A 15378-nucleotide genomic window follows, 5' to 3' on the forward strand; every position below is an offset into this window, starting at 1 on the left:
TCTGTGCTCATTCTGGTGTCCAGCCATTCATGAGAGACCTACCACCAACGCACCTGGGCACATCCCTTAATCTCCCTGCACCACTGGAAATAAGGATCGGGACCAGGTCTCAATGTGGAGACCTTCCTAGCCCTGAAACATTCAGTGCCACTGATGCCCCAGCTAAAGCTGGCCAGGAGCCCGGGGCAGGCGGGTACAGGGTGGGGGTGGGACTGCACTCACATTGTGAAGTTCTCCTCCAGGAAGCAGCGGTTGCGCAGCAGGCCCGCCCAGAGCTGCACGCCGATGATGCCAAAGATGAAGAAGACAAAGAAGCAGAGCAGGAGGACATTCCCCAGCATGGGCAGCGTGTCCAGGAGCAGGTTCACCAGGATCCGCATACCTGAGAGAGGGAAGGGTGGAGGGATGGGCAGACAGGGGCAGAGGTCCCAGAGAGGACAGAGGGAGAGCAGGGTTAGAGGAACAGAGAGGGGGCAGTGAAAGGAGAGGTGGGACATGTGGGCAGGGGCTCCTTACTGTCCTCAGCCTGCTCAGTGGCCACCAGACAGACTTCCTCCTTGGTACCCGCCCCTCCTCCCAGAGGCCACGGAAATGGCTCTGGGCCCCACGACACTTACACCAGATTCTGGGTGAAGAGGCGGGCATTTGTGGAGCACCTTTTCTGTGCCAAGCGCCCTTCTGGGTAATGCACAAATATGATCTCCTTCGTGAGGGTGGTAATATTATCCCTATTTTATAGAAGAGGCAACTGGAGGTTCCTAGAACTGAAGCTACTCGCCCAAGGTCACACAGATAGGAAGCAGCAGGGTCTGGATTTAAACCAGGTGTCCTGACACCAAGTTAGCACTCTTTCCACAACCCTCAAGTACCCGGAGGCCTAGGACTGAGGCCAGCTCATCTCCCTGTGCCCAGAATGGGCACAGTAGGAGCCTAATAAGTGTCCTTCATCTCCGGGGCAGTCAGTGGTTCCCTGACCTTGCCAGGACACATCAGTACCAGCCAAAACCACCCTGCTGACCCGCCCACTGCATGATGGAACCGGGCAGACCTCTCAGAGCCACCTACAGAAGAACCCTGGCCAGCCGAGGGACTCAGACCTGGCCTGATGCCAGAGGAAGAGGACTCTTCCTTTCCTAAGAAAGGGCTGCAATGAACAACCCAAGGCAGAGGCAAAACAGAAGGTGGGGAAGTGGGAGTGGAGACAGACATCCCCAGGGAGGGCGACGCGTGACCTGAAGCGGGCTTCAGGCAGGCATGGGAAGGGGGCAGAACGTGTGCTCCTGGGGAGGTCTGACATCCTGAAATGCCTCAGGTAGGGAAAGCCTGTGGAAAGCACATAGAGCTTTAGAGAGATTTACAGAGATTTAGAGAGATTCGGGTTCAAATCCTCACCCTGCTAGCCTCTGGGACCTGTGGGACCTGAACCAGTCCCTTCCCCTCTTGGAGGATAAGGTCCCTCAGCAGACGGGCCCAAGAAGACAGCAACCACTCTGCAAAGATTCCCCAGCTCAGGGCCCACAGCCAACTCTCAGCAAACTCCGGGGCTCCCGCCCCACAGAGGAAGTGGAGATGCTCAGCTTCCGGCACTGCTCCACACACTTACCACCCTTCACGTCTGTCTCCCCATCCTTCCCTTCTGCCCCTCCTGCCCTGGGCTGACCCATCTGCACCCTCCGTGCCCTCTCTCTCCCCGCGGGCTCAGTACCCCGGCTGTGAAAAGGACCCAGCTCTCCCAAGTCTGGGTGACATCATCTGCACAGCTTCAGTAACTGTCTGCATGTCACCCACTCCCTCCTGACTCCTCAGGAGTCACTGGAGAATCCGCAGGAATGCAAGCCCCAGACAGGTGGGTCACCTCTGTAGTTTTGCCCAGCTCCCTTTCCCAGTCCTATGAAAACAGCACCGATTCCCCCATTCCAGTCCTGTGGTTTGGGTGGGCTGACATGGAGATCACATGACCTAGGCCTGGCCAATCAGCATAGCCTGTTCCTCTAGCCTCAATGATTGGTCCAGGATGGGCACGTGACTCCATCCAGGACCAATGAGAGTCTGCACTGAGACTTCTGCTGGAACTACAGGAAAAGAGATGCTCTCTTTCTGCAGAGGTTACAAGCTGGGAGGAGTTAAGCCTGGAGCTGCTGGGGCCATTTGCCTCCCGGGAATAATGCCTGCCTGGGGTTGAAGCCAGCCCAAGGAAGGCAGAGCCCAGGACAGAGAGGGAGTGATTCCTGATAACACACTCTACAACACCAATCTGGGCACGTCATCACTATGTATGAAAAGTGCTGGCATTCTTATCAGTTACAGAAGCTGTGGTTTGTGGACCCCTGGCAGGTTGGGGGAGGTCCGTGGAAGGACTACGGAAGGTCCATGAACCTTATGGAATTGCTGTAAAGTATGCAAGTATGATGCCATGAATTTTTCTGGGAAGAAGGTCCACGCAAGTGTCTGTGGCCCCAAAGAGTGTCAAGAGCTGGTGGGTCACCCTTGAGCGCACCCCCCCCCAAGATCCTGTGATTCCTGTGAACCCTGCCTACCTCTGTAGCCTCATCTTCCTCTCTGCCTCCCTCCGTCCCCAGTGTGCATGCTATGTCTAGCAACATCAAATTATTTAAAGTTCCATAAAGCTACCATGGGATTTCACACCTCCATGCTTTTTTATTCATGCTGTCCCCTCTTTCTAGAACACTCTTCTGCCTCTCTTGTGCCTGGCAAACCTCTATTCAGCCACCACATCTCAGTTAAGGATCTGCTTTCTCTCTGTGAAGACTTCCCATACCCTTTCTAAGCCCCTCTCCCTCTCTTCTGTTCTGGGCAGCCTCAGCATCTCTGACCCAGCCTAGGATGGACAGCTGGGCAGGTTGCACAACCTTGGAGGTACCATTTACATCAACATCCAATCTTCTTCTAACCCTAGTGTGTAGTCATCTGTTTACCCTCCTGTCTCTTCCACTTGGCTCTAACCTCCTGGGGGCAGGGCCTGTGTCTATGTCACCTCAGTGTTCTTGGAACCCAGCAGGTCCTGGCCCAGAGCAGAGGCTCAGCCAACATTTATTGAATGACTGCTTGTGAATGAATGATGTGCTAAGTCATAGGGAGGGAGTGGAATATTGGAGAGGGGAGGATGGAAGGATGGTGACAAGGAGAACAGTGGCCCTGTCCAGATTTTTATTTATTCCAGGAGTGATGGCTGAGGTAGTTTTTTTTTTGTTTTTTGGGGTTTTTTTTTTTTTTTTTTTTGCAGTACGCGGGCCTCTCACTGTTGTGGCCTCTCCCGTTGCGGAGCACAGGCTCCGGACGCGCAGGCTCAGCGGCCATGGCTCACGGGCCCAGCCGCTCCGCGGCATGTGGGATCCTCCCGGACCGGGGAACGAACCCGCGTCCCCTGCATCGGCAGGCGGACTCTCAACCACTGCGCCACCAGGGAAGCCCCTGAGGTGGTTATTCATGAGGGTAGTTATTTGGGATTTGCATCACAAGCTCTGTATGGAGTGATTTCCAATCAATAATTAATGCCCACCCCCATCCTCCCTCCCCACAAAACTAGGTCAGCCTCCTCTTGGGAAAGGCAGTGGGGCTCCTTTGTAAGCTCCTGCTCTCCAATTGAGAGCAAGCCAGGGTGAGTGAAGGCTCAATACCCCACCTCGCCACGTCTGCCCCCCGCCACTGCAGGGTAGCCAGGGGGTGTGCAGAAGAGGGAAGCGAGAAAACAGAGCAAGCACCCTGCAGTCCATCCAAATGTTAATTCAGTTGCAGGCCTTTCTGATGCCCCATCATTCATTCACTCATCAAACACTTATAAATACTGTTGCATACGAGGCACGGTGCTGGGCACATGGGGAAACCAAAATCCTCATTTTTTTACGCCCTCATTTTTTACCCCTGCTGGTAGAGCTTGCAGTCTACCAGCAGGGGGTCAGGGGACCACAGTGTTGGGGAAACGGACCATGCCTGGGCAGTGAGGGCAGCTCCAGGCCCATTCCTGGAGGGGCTGACTCGAGCTGGGCCCTGCAGGATGCCGGGAGCTGTGGCAAAGTCGCAGAGGGGTGACCGTTCAGAGAGGGCATCCAGACTGTGCTTGGGGGGGTCTAAGGAGGGCGGGGCTCTCTGTTAGGTGGCTGGTCAGGGTGGTCCATGGGCAGATTTCTAAACAGGGCGAGCGCTTGGTAAGCTCTGGGCTTTAAAGGGGAAGGAGTAATCCTGGAGGACAGGACAGAGGCAGGAGGCAAGCACGGAGGGCCAGGTGGCAGCTGTGAGAAGGGGTGAGATCAGAAAGGCCTGGAGGAGGCAGCTCCTCACCATCCCAGCCCCGCTTCTCCATGTCTGCTCCCCGGGCCCAGCCTGTGTTGCTCAATTACATTTCTCAGTTCTCCAGGACATTGAAATTCTGAAACGCTCCTGAGAACCTGCCAGGCTGGCTTCCCTGAATGGCAGCCCGGTCCCTCCTCCCCTCCTGCCACCCTCTGCTGAGCTGGGCCGCAGCTCACTTCACAGCCCCCCTGGGGCCCGGGGAGTCCCAGGGCCACAGAGCCACCACATAATTAGCTAATTAGGGGCTCAGAACGAGTTCATCACTTCCGTGCCAGGAAACAGGGGCTACGCGATTAGGGAGCCCGGGAGGACCCCGTGAGAGCCCAGCTAATCCTCCTTTTATGCCCATGGTCAAGTAAGTAATTAGCTAAGGCAAATCCGATGGTTCCACTCTGCCCTCATTTCCCCTGGCACTGTGTACAGGAGAGAGAGAGAGACAGACAGAAAGTGAAACAGAGAGAGAACTGTAGACAGAACAGAGATGGAGAGAAAGAGAGACAGAGAGAGACTGCCTTTAAGACCCATCACCATCTGCCTCGGACCATCCTTCCTGCTCGTCTCCCTTCAAACCGTCCCCCAGCCAAAGCCTCCTCCTCCAGGCAGTCTTCTCTGATTCTCACTCCCAGATACTTAGGAAGGCTTCCTGCATCTAGTTCCCCCATGGCTCTCCTTTTTCCTCTCTCAGGATGAGATTGCCTGGTTCTGCTCTCTTAGTGTGACTTTTGAGGCCTTCAGCCTGGGGTGGGGACCAGGTGTGCCTGGGTGAGGGCAGGCTGCAGGCGACCCACGAGCGTGGTTGAGGGCCCTGCTTCCCTAGTTAAGAAGGGAAAGAGGACCCCGGAGTCCTCAGAACATTCAATGTAGCCCCTGCCCTGATGAGCACGCAGGGCATCAACCCACAGCAGGACATCTGGGCCCCAGTCCTGGCTGGGCGTCCTTGAAACAGTTTGCCCTCTCTGGGGCCCAGAGGCCTCATCTACACAAGAGGATGGGGGTTCCTGTCCAGCCTCAGAAACACCCCAAGGCCAGGACACCTCCGAGTGGGGTGCCCCCAAAGTTAGAAGCGTCCAGCAGCCCAGCCACCCCCGTGGGGAAAGTGTACATCTTCATCCCAACTGCCCCCCATCCCCCCTTCGCAGGCCCCCACAGCCTGGCTCCAGTCTATCTCCCAAGCCTCGCCCCCCACGCCCTCCACACCACACCTGAACCCGCTGCTCCAGCCAGACAGCAGACGCGCCTGGCACCCTCGCTCCCCACCTCCGCACACTCTGCCCCCACTCACACCGCCCCCCACTCTCTGCCACAAGGGGTCCTTTGCTATTGTGCTGCCGGGGGCAACGCCAGGGGCACTTCCCACGGCAGGACGGGGTCCATGCTGGAGCCAGACTGACCCACTTCCAGTCCCTGGAAAGCCCAGGTTCTGGGTCACCGCCGGGCCCTCAAAGTCGCCCAGAAGTCCATCTCTCCTCCATTTTTAAAACTCAGCTGCGTGATCGCCTCTTCTGGTCCCCAGGCTGAGCTCGTGCTCCCGCAATGAGCTGCCACAGCCCCGTCCTCCCTCCGTCACAGCACTTGTTACGCTGTCGGCCTTCATCGCAGCTCTGCCCTCCTCTCCCCGCCGGAAACCAGGAGCGCAAGGCCCACCGGGGTGTTCCGCATCCTCCGACCCAGCCCAGGGCCTGGCACAGAGCGGCCCCTCCGAGGAGGGCAGCTTGAACGAATGTAGGAGCGATGGCCGAGTGGATGGATCATTTCAACAAGTGTTTAGTGAGGGCCGACTACGTGCCAGGCACTGTTTTAAGCTCTAAGGATGCATCCGTTTAAAAAAACACACAAAAGGGACTTCCCTGGAAGTCCAGTGGTTAAGACTCCTAGCTTCCACTGCAGGGGGCAAGGGTTCCACCCCTGGTCCTGGAACTAGGATCCCACACACCACACGGCACGGCCTAAAACACAGAAACACACACACACACACACACACGCACACACACCCCAAATCCCCTGCCCTTGTGAAGCACACATTCTAGGTAGGGGTAGGGAGAGACAGAGAAACAGCAAACGTAATAAGTAAGTACATTTCCTCATTTGTTGGGTGGTAAGTGCTACGAACACAAAAAGTAGAATGGGGGAGGAGATGGGGAGGGCCAGGCTGGGGCCGGGGGTCAGGCTGGTATAAAATGGGGGCCAGGAAAGGCCACACCAGCAAGATGCATAGAGCAGCTGTGCGCACAGCTGGGGGAAGAGCCCTCCAGGCAGAGGGAAGAGCCAGGGCAAAGACGCGAGGGAAACGGGGCTGCCTGCAAGTGAATGTGAAACTCTGGCTTCGACTCACTCTGAGTGTTGTGAGCAGAAGAGACACATGGTCTCCCAGCTGCTGGGGAGAAAATGGACGGTGTGGGCCAGGGAGGAGGAAGGAGGCCCGTTAGGAGGCGCCAGCCTGCAAGATGGTCTACAAACACACCTGTGTGACCCTGGCACATGCGGACGCATCTCTGGAAAGGGTACCGGGCCTGTGGGCTGCATGGCCAGGAGGGTGACAGTGGCCACATGGTGGCTGCTTCCCGAGGGCAGCCCCTGCCTTCCCCTGGGACAGAAGTGGGGAGCACTGAGGGGGCGCCCAGGAGAGATGCGGCCTCTGCCCGGTGCCCTCCCTGCTGAGATTGCCTGGGCCAGACGCTGGGCTTCCTCCGTGACTCTCCAGGGTGGGGACCAGGGCTTCTGCCCACCTGTCCTCTCCACCCTGCCCGGCCCGGCCCAGCCACTGCTCACCTGCCATCCTGATGAAGCAGAAGTGGCTGGTCCTGACGTGGCAGTGGAGGGGGTCATGGCTGGGCTCAGGAGACCTCTTGAAGGTTGAGTCGAGGGTGGGATGTGGATGCGGGCGGTGGAGAGGAACCCAGGCATCTCCGAGGCTGGGGGCCTGAGACTAGAGGCACGGAGCAGCCCTCAGTAAAGATGGGGGTCCGCGGGGATGGGTGGGGTCTGGGGTGCGTGGTGTACACCCATGTGAAGTTGCTTCGTAAGATCTCAGGGTCCGGGGTTCAGGAGAGAGAAGTACGGCCTGGAGCGTCACGTGGGTGGCATCAGGGTAGAAATGGTCTCTAGGTGGCATTTAAAGCCAGGAGCTGGGGGAGATGGATGACAGATGGGCAAACTGATGGAGCTGCTCAACCTTTTCACCCCTTCTCGCCGGGGACCCCCCAGACCAGACCCTCCGCCCTAAGGAAAGCTGGGCAGCAGCGAGGCAGAGGGCCCTGGTGGCCGTAGGGGGCCAGGAGGAAGACGGGGGTGTGCTTCCTGACAGGCATCTCCCCTGGGGGTCCGGGGTGCTCTCTGCAGACAGGAACTGTCAGCCCACATTAGCGGGGCCGCTCTGCCAGGCCCGGGGCAAGGGGCGCCGAGGCTGTGCTCGGCCTGGGGGCTCCCCTCTCTCCCTGGTCTGGCCAGGTCAGCGGAGGGCGCTGAGCAGCCGGGAGAGGCCGTGTGCTGCCCCTGCAATGGCCAGTGCCAACTAATCAGGGGCACAGTGGGTACCGGGAGGCCGGGCCAGGCAGCATACGGCTGGGCTGCCGAGGACACAGCTACTGGCCCCAGCCCAGCCTGGGAGGGGCCTGTGGGCTGAAGAGGGCCCTCAGTGCCCACTCCTGAGATAAGAGACAATCCCCAGCAAGGAGTCTGCAGCCCTGCACCCTCCACCTCAGGGGAGGCCTTGGTTTCCTCCCCAAGGCTGTCAGGGCTCACTCCCTAGAGGGTGGGCCTGGTCCTGTGCCGCTGAAGGTACCCCCCCACTGGGTACCTTCCTGCCCTTTTACTCCTTCTTCAAACGTCCTGCGCCCCCTTCTGTCTGAAGCCTCCTCAAAGTACGTCGTTAGTGGCCCTTCCCCTCGGCCCTGATGCTTCCATTAGAGCACACGTCCCCCGCCCAGAGCTCCTGGCTTGAGTGTCTGCCTGCAGAGACGGGGCTGCATCTGAGTCTTCTCTGTGACCCCACAGCTGACCCAAGGCCCGGCCCCATCGCCCCTTAGTGGATGCTACTTTGGGTGAACGGATGAATGGATGAATGGATGCATACACAGTGCCTCTCTCCCTTCATCTTGTGTCCTGTCCACGAATCACTCCTTCCTGATTTGCAGAACAGAACTTGACCCCGGCGGAGGAGGTGGCGGTAGGGGGCGGGGGGCGGGGGGTACCTTCACCCCACCCCCACCCCAAGCATCTCTCCTCTCACAGTCCCGGCTGCTCTTTACTGTTCGCAAGCCAGGTTCTCATCAGATGTTCTGGCCAGATGCTCTCCCGCCCACCCCCACCTCTTCTGAAGGGCAGCAGCCCTGGGGAAATCGGGCCCCTCCACTGCGTCTTCTCTCTTCTCTCCCCACCTTCCTCCTCCCTTCCCTTCCTTCCTTGGGGGCTTCCAGACCTTTCTTCCTCAGGGCAGCTGGGGGACTCTTGTGGGATCCAAGGACAGACAGTCTGAAGTCCAAGGTCCTGCACCCCAAGTCCCATTAAACACACGTACAGAGTGGAAGTGCTGAGATTCTCAGTCAAGCTCTGTTTCAAGGTCCCCCAGCCCCACCGCCAATAGATGCGGAGTATGAGACCCCCACGTGATCAACGTACGGTGTTTGCACCTTCCCTGGGCACCTTCTAGGAGCAGATGTCATAAGGATGTTTTGCTGCCCCACAGCCTAGCGAGGAAGGGCTGGGACCCCATTTTATGGATGGAGAAACTGAGGTCCGAGAGGTGGAGCCACTGGCTAAGATCCCAGGCACAAACGCTGGTCTAACTGCTCTGGATGCAGCGGTCTGTAGCCTCAACACTGGGACCCTCCCTCTGTGAAAAGGGCAGGGATGGGGCAGTTCACAGGGCACATGTTCCACACCTGGCACTGCAGATTAACCCACATGATGGTGCTGTGTGCCATCCCCCTTGTGCAGACAGGGGTCCGAAACAAAAGAAGAATCTTCCCCCAGGTCCTGCAGCTAATTAACACAGGACCAAGCTTTGAATGCTGGCAGGGTGACTCAGACACCACGCTCTGCACTAACCATTGCGCCATCCTCCTTCCTGCCCTGACTCATCCCCCTCGGGCTGCTTGGGGCCTGGCACCACGAGAACTCTGCACCCTGACAGTGAAAGGCGTTCGGAGGTCTGGGGCACACCAAACTTGGGGGTAGATGGGAAGAGAAGGGGCCTTGAGGGCATTACTTCAGCCCACGGGGCCTTTCTACTTTGACCTTGGATGTGGGCAGGGGTCTTTCCTGATGCCCTGCAGATGGAGTGGGCGGCTGAGATGGCTACACACTAAAAGGAAGGGAAGGAGGTTGTGAAAAGGAGCAAAAAGCTCTGGCCAGCTGTGTGGCCTTGGGCAGGTTACTCAACCTCTCTCTGACTCAGTTTCCCCATTTGTAAAGTGGGCATCACAATGGGACCAACATCCTAGGGCTGTTATGAAGGTGAAATGATACAGCCCATGTAAAGCATCTGATAAATTTTAGCCATTTATCATTAATAGGAAATCCCTAGAAGATGTGGAATGCTCACCTTCCACCTCCCCATGACACGCAGTCCTCTGCCCAGCCCCACTGTTCCCAGGACAGCTCCTGCTCTCCACCTTGGCACATGCAATTCCACTCCGTCTGCAGGGACCACCCTCCCCAGCCCTCTGTGTCCTTGTTGAGCATCTTCCAAAACCAGCCTCTGCAAAGAGATCCTGACGCCCCCATCTTCCACCCCCAATGCTCCCAGCACCTTCTTCATAATAGTAGCACCTGTTGGCCACTTACTGCATACAGGGCTCCGTGCTAAGCTCTCTACACACCTGAGGGCATTTCATCCTTACAAAACCATATGGAAATTGCTATTATTAACCCCATCTTATCGTTGGAGAAATAGAGGCCCAGCGTCCCACAACAGGCAGGAGAAAGAACTAGAACCGGGGCCTGTCAGCACAGAGTAAGTCTCCAGTCCTGCCTGCAGCTGGGGCCGGACAGGAGCCTCACCCACAGCACTGTCAGCTCTGCCTCCCTGTCCCTGGGCCCTGCCCAGCCCAGCCCCATCCCAGAGGCCCCTGCACAGAGGTGACTTCTTGCTGACCCAGGGGTTGTTAGTTGGACCGGGCTCCAGGAAGGGGGCAGGGGCCCAGGCGAGGATCAGCATCCCCAGCAGCTGCCCCTGAGCTCCCCAGGCCTCCCTCCCAACCCCCTGCACAGGCTGGGCAGGGTGTGCAGTGGCAGGGTGCAGATGTGGGCCAGCAGCTCAGACTCAGCCGGCTCAGGCTTTAGCAGAACTGCCCTAGTTTCTTACTGGAGAAAAAAGCACTTTTCATATTTAAATGGCTTGGCCAATGGGCTTTGGGAGGCACTGCAGCTGATTGAGGGGTGTATAGGCTGGGTGAGGCCTGGAGTCCGCTGGTGCCAGGAGGGGGCGCTTTCAGAGATAATCCAGCCCCATCTTGCCAAGGCCCAGAAAGGGATAGCAACTTATGAAAGGTCACACAGCGAGGAACCAGAACCCAGCCTCCTGACTGGCAGTCTAGTGCTTCTTCCCTCCCTCCCTAACCTCCTCCCATGCACTATCTCCTGCCCTTTATCCACCAACGGTTCAGTGGCCAGGACAGACCTGGCAGGAGTAGAGTGGAGGGACATATTTTTAACGAGGTTCTGTAAAGAGCACCACGACTCCCAGGTGCCCCAACCATCCTGGACAAAGTCAGAACCACACATCTAATCAGTTCCTCCTCCTCCTTTGTGCAAATAGGGAAACTGAGGCCCAGAGACACCCAGGGGCTTCCCAGGTCACACAGCAGGCTCCCTGCAGAGCTAAGAAGTAGAAATTACATTCCCTGACAACCCAACTGAGTCCTCCTCGTTGGTCGTGTTTTTAAACTACAGGCAGCCGCCCCCCTCTCCACAGCTTTGCAATTAATAACCCATAATTTCACTTTGCCCAGTCCCAATTCTCTAGCCTGCCATCTAGTGGCCACATGGAAAGCTACAGGCTATTGTGGAAAAGAAGACGTCCCAGGGCAGAAGCGGCTCTAAAGATAAGTAAATGGGAGGACCTGGAATGTTCATGGAAACATCTAAGAAAAAAGAAGGCAACCAACCAAACTTCTCGAAGAGACACTTCTCAGACTCTGTGCCCCGCCCCCCATGCCACTCATTCCCCAGTGACCCTGGGCAGAGCTCCTGGCACCTGGGAAGGACGCTGCCCCTTCTGTAAATGAGGGTCTGGATCAGAGGACCTGCTCCAACAGCCTGAGGCTCCTGTTAATCAAGTTGCTCATGAAGATGGATTTATCTTAAGGTCCCTTTCCAGGGGGGCGCATCGGTTCTATTTTGGATCCTGGAGCGCTGTGCCTCCAGGTTCTGAGAAAGCAAGATTCGAGATTCGTCTGTCAGCTGAGAGGAAGAATCAGCTCTGAGTGGAAACAGAACTGCCCACCTCAGGCCACCCTGGGCCTCCCAGCAAAGCCTATTAGAAGGAAAGAGGCCCCTAAGGAAAGAGCCGAGCTCCTCTCTGGGCCCTTGGGGCTACCCAGCCTCCAAAACCGGAACCTCCAGGAGCGCAGGGCCCAGCCCCGCCCTTCTCCAGAGAAGTGAACGGACTGGCTCTGGGGACCTGGAAGTGACCCCTACAGCCGGGAGCTGCAAATGAGCTCCTCACGCGGGCAGCGAGAGAGGGCGAAAAGGGCAGGGAGGAGAGGCACGTGGGCCCACACCCCGCACACGTGCACACACATATACATACAGCACATGGTCTCTCATAGATACAGAGACCCTCACACCCACACACGCGCACACACGCGCACAGGTGTACAGAAACCCACCCGGAGAGAGAGGCCCATACCCTGTGTGTGTATCCTGTCTGCCCCCACCCAGACCATCTCTTCTGAAATGTCCTGTCACGTCGCTGCTCCCATGCCTGTCAGATCCCGAGACCTGACGGGGGACGCAGAACGCAGGATCGTGTACAAACGCCCCTGTGTGACCCCGGCACAGGCACCCGCATCTCTGGAAAGGGTACCGGGCCTGTGGGCTGCATGGCTAGGAGCGTGACAGTGGCCACACGGTGGCTGCTTCCTGAGGGCAACCCCTGCCTTCCCCTGGAACAGAAATGGGGAGCACAAAGGGGGCGCCCAGGAAAGATGCGGCCCTTGCCCTGTGCCTTCCCTGCTGAGGTTGCCCAGGCCAGACGCTGGGCTTCCTCCGTGACTATCCAGGGTGGGGACCAGGGCTTCTGCCCACCTGCTCCTCTCCACCCTGCCTGGCCCGGGCACGGCTCACCCACACTACCAGAGCAATCCGCTGTGTCCACTCCACTCTGCCAGGCGTTTCTAAAACACTCCCTTGCCAGGTCAATCCCCACGCTCCGCTGGGTCTCAGCTGACTCCACCTCAGACCCCCAGTGCCCCCCACTCTGCCCCTCCCTGCACCCCCATAAGCTCCACATGCCTGGCACCCCTCCGTCTGAGCACTGACTGCACAGAACAGCTACTCGATAAACTTGGCCAGCGGGTCCACTTCACACCTATTTACTGAGCGCTTTCCACACACCAGGCATAGTTCTGGGCGCTGAGGGAACAAAGTCTGCCTTGTGGTCAGTTTCCCAGTAGGAGGTGGCACCTGAGAGAGAGGAACATGCACCCCTGGGCAAGGTGGGCTGGTTAGAAACAGGCTCCAGTTTAGTCCCTCCCACTAACCTGCTGTGTGACCTTGGGCTGGTCATGGCCCTCTCTGGGTCTCATTCTCCACACTTGTTAAAAGGGGTAAAGATGGTTTTGAACAAGTTAATCTTTAAGGAGACTTCTAGGCTTGGTGGCAAGTGGGAAGGACAGAGACAGTCTGCCACCTAGGGTGGCCTCTCTGGATGTCCCTTCCCTGCCCCCGAGGGAGTCTCCCCAGGACAGTGGGAGGGGCAAAGGTGATATAGCTGAACTGCCCCTCCCCCCCCACAGCTTTGGTTCTCACCGCTCACCCCCAGCCCCACCCCCATCTCTCAACCCCCCCCTCAGGACCTTCACAGCAACTCTCAGGGGCCCCTGGAGTTTCCCATCACGTCAAGGCTCATGTGTGGGGAGGTGACCTTGTATATGCGACCTTGAGACTCCAGCACTCCAGGACCCCCTATGTAATTCACACAACCTGTGCCAACCTGCCCTCCCAGGTCACCTTGCTCCACAAATATCCCAGAGCACAGCCTCCACTGCCCAGCCAGGCCTGTCCGGGCTGACCAACACGCTCTGTGAGCCCAGAGTCAGGCTGGCCCCACAGGCACTCACAGCGGACGGCTGTAGAGAGGTGGGCAGGGCGAGTGGCAGGGACCCCCAAGGCCCCAAGCCTGGGTATTGGCAGAGTGGGGTCAGTGGTGACTGTGGAGGAGGACGAGGTGCCAGGAGCCCTCTCACCTTCTGCAGATTGGGAAACTGAGGCTCAGGCAGGGAAGAGAAGCAAGGGGTCAGACAGAGCCAGGGAAAGAGCTGGGCTTAGGACAGACATAACTCTGCTCAGATCCCTGCCTTGCCCCTGAATTGCTGTGTGACCTTATGCAAGCCACTTAACCTCTCTGAGCCTCACATAGGTTGTTCAGAGGGTTAAGTCAGCCAGCGGCATGTCAAGAGCCTGGCACACAGGAGGTGAGTAGATGCTCATAAAAGTTCCTGACCTTCCCCATCAGGCCTGAAGCCCCCTGCAGGCAGGGCCCTCCCCCTCTCCTTCCCTAGATCCCCATCCCATTCGAGACACAGGGCAGTGGAAAGAGTCAGGAGACCTCCTGGGCAAGTAACCTCAAGTCTCCAAGTCTCAGTTTTTTCATCTCAGTTTTTCATGAGACTAACCCACCTCCCGCCAGGGGGACTGCAAGGCTCCGAAGAAATCACAGAGATGAAAAGCGTTGAAAGCTGGATGATTCTGGGCAGGTGTCAGGGGTTTTTGTTATCAGATAACCTCTCTCAATACTAGGTGGGCGGACAGATGGACGGGCAGCCGGTCAGATGGGGGAGTGGGTGGATGGACCTGTGGGGGATGAACCTATGGAGGGGGTCAGTGGATGGGTCGGGAGCTCGAGCTCCAAGTCAGCACAAGTGGGGGGTCTGGGAGCCCCTCCCCAGTGGAATGCTGCACAACGCCCTCCCTCAAACCAAGCAGCTTCTTTTCACACACCTGCCACCTTCACAGTCCCCCCACAAGGAACCTTGTCCCCAAAAAGCCAGTATTTGCTGCAGTCTGAGTCCTTTTGGGACCCAGAGGCACCAGGGCCACCTTTCAGCATCTTCAGGCCCAAATAGTGCCCCGTGAACCCCTGGCAGCAGGGCCCACATCTGTCCAGTCACTGAAGGATCCCGTGCCCAGCACAGGCCTGGCATGGGGAGATGCCGGTCAGTCTCTGCTGAGTGAGTGAGTGCCCTGGGGCAGGGCAGGGGACACCAACTCACTGGGCACACGGTTGATGGCTTTGAGGGGCCTCAGGACACGCACGGTGCGGATGGCCGACAGGTTGATGTTCTGGAGGTCCAGGGAGTACTCAACCATCCTGCGAAGAGAGGGGAGAAGAGTGAGGCCCAGAGCACGGGAACAACAGGGCCACGGCCGGGCCAGCCACGCCCACGCCTGCCTGGACAGGGTAAGAAAAGTGGTCAGAAACCCGGCTAAGCCCCAGTCAGCCCTCTGGCCTTGGGCTGTCTCCTTGGGCCCGTCTCCTTCTCTGTAAGCCGCGCAGGTGACATCCACCTCGTGGACTGCCCTGAGGGTCCCGGTAGATGCGGCCAGGGGCAGAGGGAATGGAGGGGCAGAGACCCTGCGGCCCCACCGCGTACCCAGCACTGTGTCAGGCGGCTCCTGCCCGCGCTTCCAGGGCAGCCTCTGAAACAGGGAGGATTCGCCCCATTCCTCAGAGGGGAGCACGGAGGAACTGCCGAGAGGCCCCCAGGCTGAGCCCAGACGGTGACTGGACATCACAGTCACAGCAGCAGCAGCGTCTGCGAAGATTTTGCTGAGGGCAGAGGCCGGAGTGGAGCCCCAGTCCCTCCGTCTCCCCAAGCCCCCAGGGGCCCCCGAAGCCAGGGTTAG

The 15378-nt window shown here is 58.1% G+C and overlaps 1 protein-coding gene across 1 annotated transcript in view; it reads right to left on the reverse strand.

Annotated features, from left to right (window-relative positions):
• The window catches only part of CACNA1I (calcium voltage-gated channel subunit alpha1 I), a 103876-nt gene that overhangs the window by 50554 nt on the left and 37944 nt on the right, over positions 1-15378 (reverse strand). The window contains exons 4-5 of the mRNA XM_079936273.1: positions 14745-14842; positions 223-382 (exon numbers count right to left, since the gene is read on the reverse strand). Coding sequence (XP_079792399.1) covers positions 223-382; positions 14745-14842 — 258 coding nt within the window. The remainder of the gene's footprint in view (positions 1-222; positions 383-14744; positions 14843-15378) is intronic.

This window comes from Stenella coeruleoalba (genome assembly GCF_951394435.1).
Source record: "Stenella coeruleoalba genome assembly, chromosome: 11".
NCBI classification, from domain to species: Eukaryota; Metazoa; Chordata; class Mammalia; order Artiodactyla; family Delphinidae; genus Stenella; species Stenella coeruleoalba.